This window comes from Oncorhynchus masou, unplaced genomic scaffold (genome assembly GCF_036934945.1).
Source record: "Oncorhynchus masou masou isolate Uvic2021 unplaced genomic scaffold, UVic_Omas_1.1 unplaced_scaffold_7912, whole genome shotgun sequence".
NCBI classification, from domain to species: domain Eukaryota; kingdom Metazoa; phylum Chordata; class Actinopteri; order Salmoniformes; family Salmonidae; genus Oncorhynchus; species Oncorhynchus masou.
This window is the reverse complement of record NW_027014384.1, coordinates 582-13,640: the sequence shown is the minus strand read 5'-3', so window position 1 is coordinate 13,640 and position 13,059 is coordinate 582. Positions and strand designations below refer to the sequence as shown.

The 13,059-nt window shown below is 43.8% G+C and overlaps 1 protein-coding gene across 1 annotated transcript; it reads left to right on the top strand.

Annotated features, from left to right (window-relative positions):
* The first annotated feature begins 8,773 nt into the window (after positions 1–8,773).
* On the top strand, positions 8,774–12,669 carry LOC135537478 (metalloproteinase inhibitor 2-like). The gene is made up of 5 exons (XM_064963624.1): positions 8,774–9,043; positions 10,591–10,661; positions 11,436–11,538; positions 12,116–12,240; positions 12,387–12,669. The coding sequence occupies exons 1-5, from the start codon at positions 8,914–8,916 to the stop codon at positions 12,558–12,560; spliced, it is 603 nt and encodes a 200-aa protein (XP_064819696.1). The 5' UTR covers positions 8,774–8,913; the 3' UTR covers positions 12,561–12,669.
* The last annotated feature ends 390 nt before the right edge of the window (positions 12,670–13,059 follow it).

Genomic DNA, 13,059 nt, shown 5'->3' with positions numbered 1-13,059 from the left:
TGGGGCGGCAGGGTAGCCTAGTGGTTAGAGCGTTGGACTAGTAACCGAGTTGCAAGTTCAAATCCCTGAGCTGACAAGATACAAATCTGTCGTTCTGCCCCTGAACAGGCAGTTAACCCACTGTTCCTAGGCCGTCATTGAAAATAAGAATTTGTTCTTAACTGACTTGCCTAGTTAAATAAAGGTAAAATAAAATAGTCTCTAAGAGCTTTGCACACCTGGATTGGGCAATATTTACCCATTATTCTTCCAGAAATCTTCAAGCTCTGTCAAAGTGTTGGGGATCATGGCTCGACAGCAATTTTCAATGACATTTCAGTCAAAACTAATGTGACCAGTCAGGAACTTTGTAGATTATTGTTTTTCTGAAAGGTGCATTCCTCTCCCAGTGTCTGGTGATCGCGAGGGCCCCGCGGTGGCGGCCGTAGGCCACGGGGGACCACTCGATTTTGCCGTTTTTTGACAGCAACGGCGTCTCCCGTTGGTCCGGGGCCGAGGAGATCTCTTCCTCGCGTCGGTCCTCGTGCTCGTCCTCGGGCGGCTCTTCCTCGGGCTCTTCCTCAGAAGAGGGAGAAGAGGCATCGTCGACCTCGCGGCGCCCGGGGTTTTATCCGTCTTCGTCTTCTGAAACCTCTTCCTCCTCCTCCTGGCAATCCGAGTAGTCTTCTTGGTCCACGCTGGAAAATATCTGTTCTAGAACCTGCGCGGCCGTAAAACGCACGGCCATGGCCGCTCGGCTCCACTGATCGGATCCGCTGAGCGGCGGGGAAGAGCGCACTTGGCACGGTTGGGGGGCCGGTCACTGTGCGTGTGTGTGTGTATGGGGGTGGATGCCGCTGACAATATTAGTAATATTAGTATCCTCTCTACGTAGGCCCGGCCAGCCGGCTTACACGGGAGACCGAGTCCCGAAAATGCACGAGGCTCGCTTGCGCTCTCCTGTGTAGCTGTGTGCAGTTGACCCACCTCACCCGAGCAACAATAACACTCGGATGCTCTCTAGCACACAGTGGAGCACGTCTGGACATGTGCAGCGGCTGGCTGGGTCGCTCTGACCCACCAGCGCACAACCTCGCCACACTCGCAGACACTCTACTACGCTCAACGGCATACGCCTCGCCAGTGGCTGACAGGGTCGCTCTGACTCGCAGAGCACAGAGCGCAGAGCGCCAGCCCTGGAAACACAGGGCCTGGGTCGCACTGACCCACGAGCGCAGAGCACAACTCTAACATTCGGCTGCTCTCTTGCACACAGCTGAGCACGTTTGGACCTGTGCCGTGGCTGGCTGGGTCGCTCTGACCCACGAGCGCAGAGCGCAGAGCGGGGAGCCGGGCACAGCCTCGCCACACTCGCAGACACTCTACTACGCTCGACGGTATACGCCTCGCCAGTGGCTGAAAGGGTCACTCTGACTCAGGAGCGCAGAGCGCAGAGCGCGAGCCCTGGAAACACAGGGCCTGGGTCGCTCTGACCCACGAGCGCAGAGCGCAGAGCGCAACTATAACACTTGGCTGCTCTCTAGCACACAGCGGGGCACGCCCGGACCTGTGTAGCGGCTTGCAGGGTCGCTCTGACCCAAGAGCGCAGAGCAGGGAGCCGGGCACAGCCTCGCCACACTCGCAGACACTCTACTACGCTCAACGGCATACGCCTCGCCAGTGGCTGACAGGTTCGCTCTGACCCGTGAGCGCAGAGCGCAGAGCGCAGAGCGCAGAGCGCAGAGCGCAGAGCGGGGGAGCCGGGCACAACCTCGCCACACTCGCAGACTCTCTACTACGCTCAACGGCACACGCATCGCCAGTGGCTGGCACGGTCGCGCTGACCCGCGAGCGCAGAGCACAGAAAGGGGAGCCCTCCACACACAGGACCTGGGTCACCCTGACCCCAGGACCACGGGAGGGTTAAACGGTATGAGTTCTTCTTTGGTCAAACTACTCTCTGACCTCTCTGAGACTTTACTCACTTTTTCGGGCAAGTGACCATAATCTTTGAGCAACCAATAGATACTGCTGACTTGGCCGATGGGAAAGTGCCTTTTAGACCTGAAATTAAATCTCTGGATAGGATATGACATAGTGATTAATCACATAGTTTTAAACTCCTGAAAAAAACTCCTGGCCCTATAGGGAGGATGAAAACTTCAAATCAGCAGCAACCTTCAAATCAAAGTTTGTTTGGTTGTGTACATCGATGTGCAGCGAAATGCTTGTGTTTTTCGAGCTCCCAAAGTGAAGTAATATCTATAAATTAAAAAACAACACACAAATAATCTAAAAACTAAAACAATGAATAATTATCAGAACGAGCAATATCAGAGTCTGAAATATAGACAGTCTGGACAGTAAATGCATAGAAAAGGTGTGGAGAGCAGTAGTTATAGTTAAACCTTGTACTTGTTCATATGAATTATATTTTAAAAGGGGGTTTCGTTACACAGACAACCGTGATTAGACAATAGAACTAACAGGACTGAGTTTGCTTACATATGTTTTAGTAGGGCAGGTTGCATCATGTAGGCACCATGGATGGAAACAGCCAATGCCCCAAACTTAAATTCCATCCCTGTGTAGGCCTATATACATTTGTAATTCAGTGACAGGTCCATTAACACAGTCTGTAGCCTATAGTATGTCATCAATTATTATTTGGATTAAAGAAGTTGATCACATTCACATTTTCCTCATAAGACAAAAACACATTGTCTGTCTTAGGCCATATAACATATAACTTTCCCACTTTGTTTCCCTGGGTGATGCTTTTACACCTGCATTCCTTGCTTTTTTGGTTTTCAGGTTGGGTTTCTGTGCCAGCACTTTTGTGACACATCAGCTGATGTAAGAAGGGCTTTATAAAATACATTTGATTGATTGATTGATGGGACAAAGGAGTATAGAGGCCTACAGTTGATCAGACTGATACAGCATGTCAGATCTCTAACGTTGAGGCAGCCGCCAAACATCATACCCACTGCCACCCCCCTCAGCACTCCCTGTTTCTGGGCACGGTTGCAGAGTACGGTAATGTGAAAAAGGCAGGCAGAGGCCCCCCACTACAGCCGAGCGATCAGACCGATCTGGTACTGTATCCCCCACTTTGTTTCCCAAACCTGCCACCACTTTGGCAGATGGGACAAGGTGTATAGAGGCTTACAGTTGATCAGACTGATACAGCATGTCAGATCTCTAACATTGTTGAGGTGTAGGCTAAGTAACATTTCTCTATCAACTGACTCCAGGTCAGATTTGCTTGTGTCTTTTGTTACCACCACTTTGTTTCCCTGGCCAGATGGGACAAGGTGTATAGGAGGCCATTTGATCAGACTGTTTGCACTAAAAATAAAGACTTTTTGCATGTGTCTTTCTTATGAAAATTGAATGGAATGTGCACTCTGCTTCTATAGACTTGTGCCATGCCTGACCTACGATTTCTGGGAATCTGATTGGACACAGAGGTGGCAGTGGCCATTTTTTGTCTCCTGATGGTACCAGGTAACATTTTGGAACCTAGTTGTAGCAGGGGCCTTAACTACTTAATCTTGTGAAAATTGGCCTGTATGGATTGGAGAAACATTTTTATTTTGCCAACAGAAGAACTATAAAAAGGATATGCAAGACATGGTAGCAATTGGAAAGGAACACCAAAGGTGAGGACAAAACAGTTCACCTGACTGACACAAGACTGAATCCAAACATTACACTGTTGAATTTATGTGCATTTTACATTTACTGCACTATTTACAGCATTTGTCAATAACGAAATCTGAAAATACTCTGTAAACGTTAAGTAACATAAATAAGAATATTCATTCACATTTTGGATTAGGTGTAAGATAAGAAAGAACGATTACAAGGGTTTGAGTGAGAGGTCCCACTGGTGTCTCCAAGTGGCAACACAACTTCCAAACTGTAGACCGTTCCTAAATCATTTCAATGCTCTATTATGACTCAAGAAAATAGCCTTAAACTTTAAGGCTCTTTTTTGAGCGTTCCTAGCTTGCCATTGAGGAACTGAATCAAGCACACTTGTGGTTTCCAATCCAAAAACATTCCATTATAAATCGCAATCTGCTTAGGTGGGTGCATCATTTGAAAGGTATTCTATTGCCAACAAGGCAGTGTTAGCCCAGCTAGCACATAACATTCTGAGAACCATTTCTTTCTTCGAGCTTGGTGTGAGTGAGGTCGTCCTATGGTTATTTTGCGTAACATCTTCCACCAATGCAGGCCCATCATTAGGGGTGGACCTTAAGTGTTCTCATCCACCGCACCTTACCTTCTTGCCTGTCCAAATAAAATATTAAAATATTGATAATTTATTTGACAGACATGCATGTGTAACAGCATAACTTTTGGCCGTCCCTCGCGAACCAGGGACCCTCTGCACACATCAACAACAGTCACCTACGAAGCATCATTACCCATCGCTCCACAAAAGCTGTGGCTCCTTGCAGAGCAAGGGTCTCAGAGCAAGTGACGTCACCGATTGAAAAGCTATTTCGCGCGCACTGCTAACTAAGCTTGCGGTTTCACATCCGCTACACATGCAGATAGAACGAATGTATCTGACGTTGTCTGGACAAAAATAGTACGGCATGTCATACTATTTCTGGCCAGACAGCATCAGATACATGGGTCACGTATAGTAAGACAGAGTGGCGCTGTTTTGCTCGCACAGATGTTTTCTCTGGTATGATAGTTTCAGCAGAGAGGAAGAGTCGAAGCGAGAGGACACACTCACAAAAATATCTGTGCAGAATGAGCCCAATGCGTTTCTATGGGCGTTAAATGCAGACCTGTTTGTCGCCTGCCTGCCTTCCTGCCTTTGGAACGACTCCCATTGTTAGGCGGACATGAGCATCTCGTCATTATAACAGATATCTGGTTTCAGTACAGCTGCGAATTGAAAGGAACGTTGGTGGGTGCACAGTGCACTGTTCGGATGCTGGGTTCCCTAAATGAAATGTATTTTTTTGCCAACATTATATAATTACTTCTGTCTAAAAAAACAAACAATTGAAAATACTTCACCAGAGACCATGACTTAACCATAGAGTATAATTAGCTTCTTTAAAAAAAATAGCTCTGTATTGTTTCAAATTACAAGTGTGTAGGCCAGGCCTATTTTATTGGGAAGGCCGAAATTGTGTTCGCACGCGTGGCCGTAGAAATACTTGATTATTGAGTTGTGGCTGTCAGTGAAAAGCAACTAAAAAATATGTGGAGATAAAGTGTTTTGACTATCATTTAAAATATTGAGATGGAGAAGGGGAGGGGTGTGTGGCGAGGATATGGCGCGTTTCAGTCCAGAATGCATATGCACTCAGCTCTCTAGAATGTGCTCAGCTCTCCCAACAATTCTTTCACATTCATTGTTTCATTGTGTGAATTGTTTGCCCTTTGTTAATTTTGATAAATTCCCCATTACATATGTAGCAGTAGGCCTAGTAATTGTACTGTTAATACCCATCGTTTGGTTACATAGATTTCTGTTAATTCAGGTATTAATTACATTCATTTACCGTTCTCACTTTCCGAGTGGAAACATTATTTGCAGAGTTCAACCTGCTACACTTTATTTCATAACCATCATTTACGAGTTTTGTCATTTTCCCATTAACCTTTGTTTGGAGTGCCCGATGTGTGCAATGAGCATGTGTCTGGTTTCTCTCTCCTGATAATGTCGAGTGAGCGCGCACCTGAGCGTGCATAAAGCAAGCCGAACTGACCTGCTGTGGGCAAATGTAGGAAAGTGCCCATTAGGGGATATCGGATTTCTGATTGTCTTAACTCACCACGTCCACCACTAATAAGCTGAGCTTCTCAGTATTTGTTTCTTCACCCACACAGTAGACCTGAGTCAATGAAGTCTGTTTTTTTAAACATCCATTACAAATAAGAATTGTTCCTCACAGTGTTTGAAAAATCTTTCCAACACCCGATAATCACCAAGCCTCGATGTGAAAATATCATGATCTGATGATCCAGCCATGGATGATCCCATATATCCAGTGGAAACGAAGTTTTTTAAAGCTGTCTGATACCTGAGCTCAGAATAAGCCTACTCTAGTTGATACAAGGTTGCAAGTTCACTAGCAACAGCTTCAGCCCAAACCCAGTTGATTGATTTGGTAGCCTACAATGTTGCACTTCACCAACGATGGCTCAAGTCAAGACAGATAGAAAGGGGGCAGATAGGCAGAGAAGATAGATTAATGTGATTGATAGAACCTGCATTTTCATCAGGATATTTTCTTCTGTTTTTATTTGTTGGGTTTAGGACTATGTATGTTCCTTAGTTGAAGATGGAAGTTACTCTATAGGCCTCATTCTGCATTGGCCTATAGGCTATCTCTGAGTTCCATAAGCACTTATTTAGCCACCAATGAATGAATCACGGTGTATTAATGTGTCCATATGGCAGAGGCTAGTACTCTTGCATTAGGTGAATTTCAATTTGATTTTTATGATTAACTAAGTAAAAAACATTTAGAAAAAACAAAAAGGTTATTATCGAAATGTAACTGTTCCACGAAATGCTGTTATGAAAATAATCAACTGGTCGGCAGATCGGTAGTAATAGTAGGATAAGTTGTAAGCTTCCCAAATTGAAACTCACGAGTGGCCTATGGTCTTTACCTACACCCATAAAAAATGCGCCTGCATATAGAAATTAAATGCCCTTCCAACTGATTCCTTCTCGCGCTGGCCCTGCCAAAACTTTATGGGAATGGTGCAGGATACCCAGCAAGCACATAACGTTCTGAGAACCATATGTTTTTAGGTTTGAATTTCAGTACTTCCGCATAATGTTTCCTACGGGTTTGCTCATGGTTCTATGTAAAGTAATGTTCTCAAATTTTCCAGGGAACATTAAGAAACAATGTTCTCCTGTGGGAATTGCAGTACTTCAACATAACATTTTCTACAGGTTTCCTTGTGGTTCTTTATAAAGTCATGTTCTCAGCACATTAAGAAAACGTTCTATAAAAACCACAAGAAAACATTGGTAATGCTCAAAGAACGTTCTAAAAATGTTATTTAAAAACATAAACATTCTGTTCTCAACGTCAACAAAACTTCATCTATCCTGTGTGTGTGTTTAGGTGTGTTTCCTGTACCACACCTGATCTTAATGAGTGCTTTTTCCTTTGAAATGGGGTCTGTTTCAATGGACTAAAATGAACAGCTACGTATGAGTTAAAGATACATGGCATGCTTGCTCCATCCTGTTGGTGCAGTGGACAGCTGGAGCGGAGTTAGAGCTTCTTTAAATCTGACTGAAGCGCAGAGCAAGTTGCCCAAAGGCTGGAGCATCGGCCTTCTCGACCGCCTCCAATATTGCTCCATTACCACTCCAGTAACGCTCACTTCACCAGCTCAGGGCATGCCCGGACCAGCATGCATCTGTAGGCTACTTGTGTGCTGCTTTAGCCCCTTGCTTTAGCTACTGTCGTGGAGTTCACTAAATATTTTCATAAAGAAACTGATAAACACACAGGTGTGAAATCAAGGTGACTTACAAAGATGAGGACCAAGAGAAAGAGAGGGAGTGTGGTGATGTAGTGTCCACAACTAAAGAAGAGAGGGAGTGCAGTGATGTAGTGTCCACAACTAAAGAAGAGAGGGATTGAAGTGATGTAGCGTCCACAACTAAAGAATCATTGTGAAATCTGGAAAAGACATCCCGAAAGCATGATGGTGTACTATGTGCACATTCTAACAGAAAGGAATGTGGTGGGTAGCTAGCGAAGTGTGTCATTATAGCAAAATATTTATAAACTAAAAATAAGATCTCTTAAAAGTTTAATTCATTTTTTGTTCTATTATCTTTACAATAGGCTATAACTGATTTTGGCCCAATAGACCTGACATGTTACCTCTTTCTATGAGCTTTCCATTTTGATAGGGTTGTTGTACCATAAAAATATTTAGGCCAACCTATAAAATAAAATTTAAAAAAATCTGCACACAGAATGGAGTCTTGAGTACATTCAAGTGCGTGTTCCATGACAAATCTTCTGTTCAGGACAACCCAGGGCATAATGCATGTCACACTGATAACTGTGGATTAAGCACTTGACTCATGAACATTATTTTTGTAAATTACATGAGTTTTCAAATATGGAAATGTGAAGTGCACATTCGGATTCAAAGGTATGTGGTTTGCTTGTATGACATCAAAGCGGTATTTATTATGATCCTCAAGGTCTCATCTTTCAGAACACATTGACTCCTCTCGATTTTAAAGCATTTCCCTCACTCATACAATAACAAATGTGCAAACGTAGCCCAATAGCGGGGTATGGGGCATCTTCTTGTTGTGCACGGTTTCTGTTCTTCCTGATTGCACCCACCTGGTGTCCCTGGTCAAAACCAGTCCCTGATTAAAGGGGAACAATTAAAAAATGCAGTGGCGCTGGATTCACGTCAAGGTCCAGAGTTGAGTTTGAGGGGCCTAAGGGCAAGTGAACTGAACTGAGCAGTAGGGGAAAGTTGAGCCTGCTTTAAAGTTGCCCCAGGTGTTTAAGAAAAGGAATTCAAACAGGCATATCCTAAAATGGATATTTCTGGTTCATCACCATTGTTTAGGCGAAAGACAGATAATTTATGGCAACTGTGCAAATTGAGCCTGCTCTGAGGTTGTCCCTTTTAATTAAGGAGGGCATTTGTTTCCAATGGAGTTGCTATGGTTCTGGATTAATAGAATTCTCAGCCTACCACTGGCTTGGTTCTGACTGTGGGAGGAGCTCAGAGCCTGCAATAAAATGGGCTGATTACATCGAATGAAAACAGAGTTCTAGGTGTTAGTCTGTCTGGGAACATCTTTGCATGTTCTAGTGTAGTTTACAATACAACTGTTCTTTAGCTCCTGGAGGAAACATTTTATTTTACGCTATAGATATATTTTCCAAAATGACTGTGTCTGTAAGCAGTTGTTTCATCACTCTGGTCGTTTTGTTCCTTTGGCAGATCGAAGACATTGCAGAAGCTTGCAGATGCGCTCCTGTGCATCTTCAACAGGCTTTTTGCAACGCAGACGTCGGTAAGGACATTTTGGCAATATTTCTGACAGTAAGATGGGCTACAGCCAAGGTTCTCCAACCCTGTTCCTAGAGAGCTGCCATCCTGTAGGTTTGTGATCCCACCCTAATTTGCACACTTGTTTCTAATAATTAGCCAGTTGATGAACTGAATCAGGTTTGTTACAACTGGGTTTGGATTGAAAACCTGCAGGAGGGTATACTCCAGGAGGCTGGGGTTTGAAGCCTGGCTGTAGCACTGGCCTGAGACTCCTGCTACACCAAGTGTTATATTTGCCTCTAGGCCTACACATTATGCCTACAGTTGAATTTTTTAATTTTTTTAACCTTTATTTTACTAGGCAAGTCAGTTAAGAAGAAATTCTTATTTTCAATGGCTAGGGTGGAGTTAACTGCCTGTTCAGGGGCAGAGCGACAGATTTTGTACCTTGTCAGCTCGGGATTTGAACTTGCAACCTTTGGTTACTAATCCAATGCTCTAACCACTAGGCTACACTGCAAACAAGTTAATACTCTTTCTACACAACCCCAAGGCACTCAGTTGTAGTCTAGACTTATTTATATCGACTAGTGGTAGGCTACAGATGCCGTGACTTAATTTGAGCCAGTTTCACACCAGGAACATAGTCCTGCAGCAATGTGTATTGTTATGTGGAATAATATATATTTTCATTTGTGCAAATCAAGTCTGGCATTTAAGTGAACTTTTTAGGTGGCTTTAAACCTTGAATACACAAGTTTGCAGTTCATGCAATGCAATGATTAAATTAAGATTTGGCCACTGTATATCACTTACCTTGGACAGTTCATTTCTTTCATGTGCTCCTTAAAAGGAATGTTTCAACCTGAATTGTACTTGAATTAAGGACACACATATTTCTCTGCACATCTTGAGGTCTGAAACATCAGCCAAATGTGGCTTTCGTAGTGTCACGTCCCTTAACTGGTACAGCTGTTAGTAAAAACCTTTTCTACTGTCGTTTCATTAGATCAGGATGTCTGCAGAACACACTGTAATTCCAGTGATAAAGCAACACGTACATCTGTGGTTTTACTGGTCCTAATGATAGACAGCTGTGGAATAGAGGGAACTTAACCTTACAGGGAGTAGTTGATCTGTTTGGCAAGGATGAATCGTTTGAATATCTTCTGAATCAGACTGAAGTGAAGAGGTTGTCGCTGTCAGCACCTTCTACCCAGACAGGTGGTGGAGGAGGAGCTGGTGTCATAAGGTCTGTGCCTCAGTCTTCCTACCAGCACCTGGTTGGCACCTGAACATCTGCAGACCAGGCGGGGCTTAGTTAAACTAGGCGTGTTGAATTAAAGGCAGACGACTAGAGCTAGGAATCTAGGACCTGGAGGGATAATGGACTTGTCTGTTGAGCCCAAACAGGGTGAACTTATGCACAACATTTTTAAGACTGTAATATCTTGTCTGTGACGTGTTCTGTTGTCTTAGATCTCATAACGCCCTTAAACCATCAGTGTCTAACTGACCATTGAAAGGGAAAATGGGGCTTGTCAGTTAAACCACGTTTCTCTCTTCCAGTGATCAGGGCAAAGGTGGTTGGTGTGGAAGTTGTGTCTGGTAACACCAAGTATGACATCCAACAGATCAAGGTATGATTCAGCCTTTTTATTAAGTGGTTGTTCCTTCCTGCACTGACACATTGAAGCCCCTGAACCCCAGTCTGACAGAGGGCCCAGTTCTCTCCTTTCCCCCTTCAGTGTTTGCAGATCTGGGTTGGCATAAACAGTGCAGTTGTGGGCTTCCACCATATAAAAAGGAGCTTCAGTAGAAATGCCTCTTGCTGGAAGGCACATTATTCAGTTGCTGTTCCTACCAGTCCTAGACTATGGTGACATCATGCACTGCACTTTATTTTGGTGATGGGGGTTTGGTACTCATCACCATTCTCCTGGGGAAGTTGTCTGGCTCTTTGTTACTTTAGTTGATCAATTGCCAGATGTTCTTTTACTCTTGCTTTTACTAGCAATCTCACTGTACCTAACATTATTACTGACCTTCAGACATTATAGTTAGTCTCTCAGATCAGGGATGTTTAACTCTGGATATTTCTGGGCTCTCCTGAGTTTGATGAATCTGCTTGAAATATTTTTGCGGAACGATCTTAAATGTTCTAAATGTGACTTGTAGTTGCCTTTAGGGCGACTCAGAATTGTTTTGGACTTTTCTGCTTACCTTGGTCTCTGTGTGACACCCTGATAAAAATGAAGGTTAGATGAAGCAATATTTTTTGATCTGCAAACATCCGGATGGGGTATAGGGAGGGAATTAGGAAACACTTAGTGCCTGAGAGCTGTAGTCAGTTAGGTTAAAGTGTATATTTAGATGTTTGACAGATCCTTTGTTCTCTCCTTGTGATTGGCTAGATGTTCAAAGGTCCTGACCGGGTTATCCACGCCATCTTCACTTCATCCTCCTCAGCCTCGTGTGGTGTGACCCTGGAAATCAACAAGGAGTATCTCTTCACAGGTGTGGTTCTCACTGTTACCCAAGTTCATTGTTATCACTGGTTAACCTGCTCAACCTATGCTTGCAGCATCATGGCCTATTCTGAACTATTGACTTCATCTTGTACAAGTCAAGTGCTTCAGAAAAAATACTTTTTTAATTTAAAGTTTATTTAACTAGGCAAGTCAGTTTAAAACAAATTCTCGTTTGCAATGACGGCCAAACCCTGACGACGCTGGGCTCCTTGTGTGCCGCCCTATGGGACTCCCAATCACGGCCGGATGTGATACAGCCTGGCTCTTCCTGTTACACTTTATAATACCTAATGTTAAGAATTTAAATGTTTAATGCTTAGAAATGTTTACAACTAATGCATCACTTATTTATTATGCTAAATTCTAGTGTTCCAGGCTGCATCAATATGTCTTCCTGCTCCAGGGTAAAGTTACCCCCAGGGACAGATCTAGGATCTGTTTCACCCTCCCCCAATTCTAATCTTAACCATTTGTGGGGGAAAGAAGGGGAACTTATCAAATATCAGCATCTGGGGGTTAACTTTTACCCCACAGGTTGTTGACTCACTGTCTTCTGTCTTCAGGCAGCCTAAGTACCGATGGCAGGATGCGTATAGGCATGTGTAACTTTATTCGGTACTGGGACGACTTGAATGGCACACAAAAGAAGAGCTTGACTCAACGCTACCGAACCGGCTGTGCTTGCACGGTGTGTGACAGGAATTATAGTAAAATTACTTTACACCACTTGTTCAATTTTTACTTTGTCACATTGGCTAAACACAAGAGCTTTAGTATTGGGGTAATGATCAGTTGGTGATCTGGGTCTTTCTCTCTCCCTGCTCTGAGCTACAGATCATCCGCTGCTCTTCCCTCCCCTGTCCCGTCAGCGCCCCAGATGAGTGCCTTTGGACAGACTGGTTGTTGCATGATGGCCAAAGCGGACCCCAGGCCAAGTACTCTGCCTGTCTCATGAGTTTTGATGGGTCCTGTTACTGGTACAGGGAGATGGATCCATCCAAGAAGTAGTTCCTGGATATTGACTACTCCATAACTCTACAGGCCTTCCACTCACTGCTCAGTGGCTAAATATGCCTGCAATTTAAAAGCTGGTTACTTGTGCAATAAAAATATACTACTCCTCAAATATAGTGCTCCAAGTATTAATTTATTGTCATTCATCAGTTTAAGCTGGAACCAAAGGTGTTATTGAAAAGCAAAAGTGTGATGTCTGTGTTTCTGACTAGAACATTGTTCCTGAAATACCATCCTAAAGCCTGGGTCGTGTTCAGCTGGACACAATATTGTAGAATAAATGTTTTTTACATGGTCTTCCTTGATAAAAATGCAGGTGTGGTTCCCTTCTGCACGTTGAATGCATTTTAATGAAATTGCTGAGAACACTCTCACTTGCTGACAAAGATTGAGTTTTCAGAACCTTGATTCTTAAGTTGTCACTAAGTTTGTTCTTATATTTTTCAATATTTTCTCGGACTCACTACCCACTGGGCAATGTATTCAACACTTG